Source organism: Colobus angolensis, unplaced genomic scaffold (genome assembly GCF_000951035.1).
Source record: "Colobus angolensis palliatus isolate OR3802 unplaced genomic scaffold, Cang.pa_1.0 Scaffold52, whole genome shotgun sequence".
In the NCBI taxonomy this organism is placed as follows: Eukaryota; Metazoa; Chordata; class Mammalia; order Primates; family Cercopithecidae; genus Colobus; species Colobus angolensis.
The window spans coordinates 420,273-426,272 of NW_012118710.1; the positions used below are offsets into that span (position 1 = coordinate 420,273).

The 6,000-nt window shown below is 46.7% G+C and overlaps 1 protein-coding gene across 3 annotated transcripts in view; it reads right to left on the reverse strand.

The window, feature by feature from the left end:
• Window positions 1-6,000, reverse strand: part of IKBKB (inhibitor of kappa light polypeptide gene enhancer in B-cells, kinase beta) — a 57,851-nt gene extending 51,851 nt beyond the window's left edge. For 2 of the 3 annotated variants that reach the window (XM_011960643.1, XM_011960642.1), the window contains exons 1-2: window positions 5,985-6,000; window positions 5,248-5,370 (exon numbers count right to left, since the gene is read on the reverse strand). In XM_011960643.1, coding sequence (XP_011816033.1) covers window positions 5,248-5,270 — 23 coding nt within the window. In that variant the 5' untranslated portion in view covers window positions 5,271-5,370; window positions 5,985-6,000. The remainder of the gene's footprint in view (window positions 1-5,247; window positions 5,371-5,984) is intronic. The other variant, XM_011960644.1, reaches the window with a different exon arrangement.

Sequence of the window (6,000 nt, forward strand, 5' to 3'; positions counted from 1 at the left end):
CAAGAGTTTGAGAACAGCATGGCCAACATGGTGAAACCCCGTCTCTACTAAAAATACAAAAACTAGGCTGGGCACAGTGGCTCATGCCTGTAATTCCAGCATTTTGGGAGGCTGAGGCGGGTGGATCGCCTGAGGTTGGGAGTTCAAGACCAGCCTGAACAGCAGGGTGAAATCCCGTGTCTACTAAAAATATAAAAACTAGCCGGGCGTGGTGGCAGGTGCCTGTAATCCCAACTACTTGGGAAGCTGAAGCAGGAAAATCGCTTGAACCTGGGAGGCAGAGGTTGCAGTGAGCCAAGATCGCACCAACGCACTCCAGCCTGGGCAACAGTTTGTGACTCCGTCACACACACAAAAAAGAAAAATTAGCTGGGTGTAGCCAGGTGCGGTGGCTTATGCCTGTAATCCTAACACTTTGGGAGGCCGAGGTGGGCAAATCGCAAGGTCACGAGATCGAGACCATCCTGGCTAACACGGTGAAACCCCATCTCTACCAAAAACACACAAAAAAGTAGCCAGGCATGGTGGCAGGCACCTATAGTCCCAGCTACTCGGGAGGCTGCGGCAGGAGAATGGCATGATCCCGGGAGATAGAGCTTGCAATGAGCCAAGATCACGCTACTGCAGTCCAGCCTGGGTGATAGAGCAAGACTCCATCTCAAAAAAAAAATAAAAATAAAAAAATTAGCCGGGCATGATGGCACTGCCTGTAATCCCAGCTACTCAGGAGGCTGAGGCAGGAGAATCGCTTGAACCCAGGAGATGGAGGCTGCAGTGACCTGAGATCACACCTGTCTCAGCTGAGAGTCAGACTGTCTCAAAAACAAAAAAAAAAAAAGAAAAAAGAAAACATGGGAAGTGCTTCAGGGTCTGGGAAAAGATTTTATGGATGAGCACAGTTAACAGAGGCAAAAGTAGACAAATGAGATTACATCAAACTAAAAAGCTTCTGCACAACAAAAGAAAAAACATAGTAAACCTATGGAACCTGTGGAGACAACCTATGAAATAGGAGAAACTGTTTGCAAACTATCCATCCAACAAGGGATTAATATCAAGAATATGCAAGGAACTCAAACAACTCAACAGCAAAATAATAAATCATCCCATTTTTAAAATGGGCAAATGATTTGAAGAGGAATTTCTCAAAGACTTACAGATGGTCAACAAGTATATGATAAAATGTTCAATATCACTAATCATCAGACAAATGCAAATCAAAACCACAATGAGATGTCATCTCACCACAGTTAAAATGGCTATTATCAGAAAGACAAAAAAGAACAAATGAAGGCAAGGATGTGGAGAAAGGGAAACTCTATACACTATTGGTGGGAATGTAAATTAGCACAGCCATTATGGAAAATAGTATGGAGATTCCTTGAAAAACTACAAATAAGGCTAGCGCAGTGGCTCACGCCTGTAGTTTCAACAGGTTGAGAGGCTGAGGCAGGCAGATCACCTGAGGTCAGGAGTTCGAGACCAGCCTAGCCAAAATGGCAAAACCCTGTCTCTACTAAAAACATAAAAATTAGCCAGGTGTGGTGGCACACACCTATAATCCCAGCTACTTGGAGGCTGAAGCAGAACTGCTTGAACCCAGGAGGCGGAGGTTGCAGTAAGCCGAGATCATGTCACTGCACTCCAGCCTGGATGACAGAGCCTGAGACCAGCCTCCATCTCAAAAAAAAAGAAAAACTATAAACAGAATTACCATATGATCCAGCAATCCCACTACTGGGTATCTATCCCAAGGAAAGGAAATCAGTTTATCAAAGAGATATTGGCACCCTCATGTTTACTGCAGCACTATTCACAATGGCCAAAATATGAAATCAACCTAAATGTCCATCAATGAACAAATGAATAAAGAAAATGTGGTACACAGACACAATGGACTCTCTTATTCAGCCATAAAAAAGAATGAAGTCCTGTCATCTGTGGCAACATGGATGAGCCTGGAGGTCATTACATTAAGGAAATTAAGCCAGGCCCAGAGAGGTAAATACCACATGTTCTCACTTCTCCGTGGGAGCTAATAAAAAACAGATCTCAGTTGGTTAAAATCAGTAGGATGACACCTGGGATTACCAGCACTTTGAGAGGCTGAGGTGGGAGGATCACTTGTGTCCAGGAATTCGAGACCAGCCTGGGCAACAGAGACCTCCTATCTACAAAAAACCAAAAAATTAGCCGGGCATGGTGACACATACCTGCAGTCCCAGCTACTCAGGAGGTTGAGGCAGAAGGATCATTTGAGCCCAGGAGGTCAAGGCTGCAGTGACCCATGATGGCACCACTGCTCTCAGCCTGGATGACAGATTGAGACCCTATCTCCTGAGAAATTAAAAATTAAGAAAAAAAAAAAAAAAAGGCCAGGTATGGTGCCTCATGCCTGTAATCCCAGCACTTTGGGAGGCCGAGGCAGAAAGATCGCCTGAAGTCAGGAGTTCGAGACCAGCCTGGCCAACATGGTGAAACCCTATCTCTACTAAAAATACAAAAATTAGCCAGGTGTGGTGGTGCACGGCTGTAATTCCAGCTACTTGGGAGGCTGAGACTGGAGAATCACTTGAACCCAGGATATGCCGGTTGCAGTGAGCCGAGATTGTGCCACTGCACTTCAGCTTGGGCAACAGAGCGAGACTCCATCTCAAAAAAAAACAAAACTGATCTCAGCCAGGCTCAGTGGTTCACACCTGTAATCCCAATACTTTGGGAGGCTGAGGCGGGGTGGGGGGCGATCACCTAAGTTCAGGAGTTCAAGACCAGCCTGGCCAACATGGTGAAACCCCATCTCTACTAAAAATACAAAAATTAGCCAGGTGTGGTGGCAGGCACCTGTAATCTCAGCTACTCGGGAGTCTGAGGCAGGAGAATCGCTTGAACCTGGGAGGCAGAGGTTGCAGTGAGCCAAGATCGCGCCATTGCACTTTAGCCTGGATGACAAGAGCAAAACTCCATCTCAAAAACACAACAACAACAACAAAAAACTGATCTCACAGAAGTAGAAAGTAGAACAGTGGTCACCAGAGGCAGGAAAGGGTGAGGGTGTTGGGGGTGGTGTGTGGAGGGGAATAGGGAGAGACTGGTTAATGGGTACAAAATTATAGTCAGGTAGAATAAGTTATAGTATTCTATAGAACAACAGGGTGACTACAGTGAATAAAACTTTATTATACATTTCAGGCTGGATGCAGTGGCTCACACTTGTAATCCAAGCACTTTGGGTGGCTGAGGTGGGCGGAACACCTGAGGTCAGGAGTTCAAGACCAGCCTGGCCAACACGGTGAAACCCCATTTCTACTAAAAATACAAAAATTAGCCGGGTGTGGTGGTGCACACCTGTAATTCCAGGTACTCAGGAGGCTGAGGCAGGAGAATCACTTGAACTCGAGAGGCGGAGGTTGCAGTGAGCCAGGATCGCACCACTGCACTCCAGCCTGGGCAACAGTGCTAGACTCCATCTCCGGGAAAAAAAAAAAAAATTATTGTATATTTCAAAATAGCCAGAAGAAAGAATTTTGACTGTTTCCAACAAAAAGGATAAGTGTTTCAAGTGATGAATATGCCAATTACCCTGATTTGATCATTACACATTATGTATCAAAATATCACACTGTCCCCCATAAATATGTACAATTATTATGTGTCAATTAAAAATAAAAACAGGCCAGGTTCAATGACCCATGGCTGTAATCCTAGCACTTTGAGAGGCCAAGGCAGGAAGATCAGTTGAGGCCAGGAGTTCCAGACTAGCCTGGACATTGAGAGACCACCGTCACTACAAAAAATTAAAAAAAAAACCTCAGCTGAGGCCATGTCCCATGGCTCAGGCCTGTAATCCCAACATTTTGGGAGGCAAAGGCGGGAAGGCTGCCTGAGGACGTGATTTCGAGACAAGCCTGGGCAACATAGCAAGACCCCATCTCTACAAAATTAAAATAATTCTCACTTTCATGTGGATCTGCTTATTTTGTACCGTGCAGTATTGCAAGCAATACTGGGAAGACATCATAATTGCAAATATTGTAAATACTTTTTTTTTTTTTTGAGACAGGGTCTCATTTTGTAGCCCAGGCTGGAATGCAGTGACACTGTCTCAGCTCACTGAAACCTCCGCCTCCTGGGTTCAAGCGATTCTCCTGCCTCAGCCTCCTGAGTAGCTGAAGTTACAGGCACGTACCACCACAGCAGCTAATTTTGTATTTTTAGTAGAGATGAGGTTTCACCATGTTGACCAGGCTGGTCTCAAACTCCTGACCTCAAGTGATCCTCCCTCCTTGGCCTCCCAAAGTGCTGGGATTACAGGCATGAGCCAATGCACCCAACATTTTAAATAATTCCTAAAAAATGGTTTTGAAACAAGGTCTCCTTCTGTCACCCAGGCTAGAGTGCAATGGCACAATCATAGCTCACTACAGCCTCAAACTCCTGGGCAAGAAATCCTCCCACATCAGCCTCCAATGTAGTGGGACTACAGGTACGCACCATGGCTGCCTAATTTTTTTTTTTTTGAGACAGAGTCTCAATCTGTTGCCCAGGCTGGAGTGCAGCAGCGCAATCTCCGCTCACTGCAACCTCTGCCTCCTGGGTTCAAGCGATTCTCCTGCCTCAGCCTCCTAAGTAGCTGGGACTACAGGCAGGTTCCACCAAGCCTGGCTAATTCTTTGTATTTTTAGTAGAGATGGGGTTTCACAGTGTTAGCAAAGATGGTCTCGATCTCCTGAACACGTGATCCGCCTGCCTCAGCCTCCCAAAGTACTGAGATTACAGGTGTAAGCCACCACACCCAGCTGGCTGCCTAATTTTTAAAACTTTTTTGTAGAGACGAGGTCTTGCTATGTTGCCCAGGCTGCTCTTGAACTCCTGGCATCAAGGAATTAAAATATTTTACACTATTTAATTTGCTTCATCCTTTAAATTTTCCTATTTCTGTATGTTTTATAACATATATCAGTATATATTAGTACATGATATTCTACTGTAACCATATATATATAATACAGACTAAGAGCTTAACTTTTTTTTTACTGTTTATTTAGGTGACATAGTCAATAAAGCTTGGAGACCACTAACCTGGAGTCAGCTCAGAAGTCCTGAAGCCCTCTTCCCAGTCCCCTATTCACTGTCCCAAGATGACCAAAGCCAAAGGTGAGCCCTTGGCCCAGTAGGATCAGAGAAAGTGGAGGCAGTGAAGAGGGAGCCTGGCTTCCCGCCCCTCCCCAAGCTGCACAGAGGGCCTACCTGATTGTGCCATCGGATGACATTTCCAAATCCCCCTGTCCCAAGGCGCTCTTTCATTTCCCAGGCCCCACATGTCTGGGTTGTCAGGGAAGGTGACCAGCTCATACTGATGTCGTGCTAACTCTGTAAGCAATTTGGGATGGGGAAAAAAAGTTAGGATTAAGAAAAAAAATGGAGCTCAAAGGGATGGAGAAGGCAAGAGATACCACTGCTCTTGAATGGGAGAGAAGAAAAATACAACTGGTTTTTTACTTTGTAAAGAAACCAATGTGTTTGGTTTGTCCAAACTTTGTGGCAAACTTTTGTCCCTCTCACCCTCCCCCATCCGGTTGCTGTGGCATCAGGCAGGGAAGAAAGTCACCGAGGGAGGCGATGTCCACGCCTTTGCCCCAGCGAGGGGATCCCCAGCTGACTCCACCAGGGGCGCCCCGGCCTGCTCGCCTTCTGCTCGAGGTGGCAGGGACAGAACCTACTTCTGAGCGTCCCCTCGGTCACGTGTTTCTTTACAATGTTCCCATAAATCGCAGGTTTCCCTCAAAGCCACCCACCCCCAAGAAGCCACCCCAGCCAGGGCTGTTTCTCCCAGCTTCCCGAACTCCAATCCGCACGAGTGAAACGCTCCCCAGTCCGCAAGCTGCGACTTTCCAGCGGCACAGAGGGGTCTTCTGGGCCTTGCAGACAGCGGAGCGGCGGGGCCTGCAGGTGGCACCCGGGCCGCACCCGCGAGTGGGACTCACCTGTCGGCAGGGACGC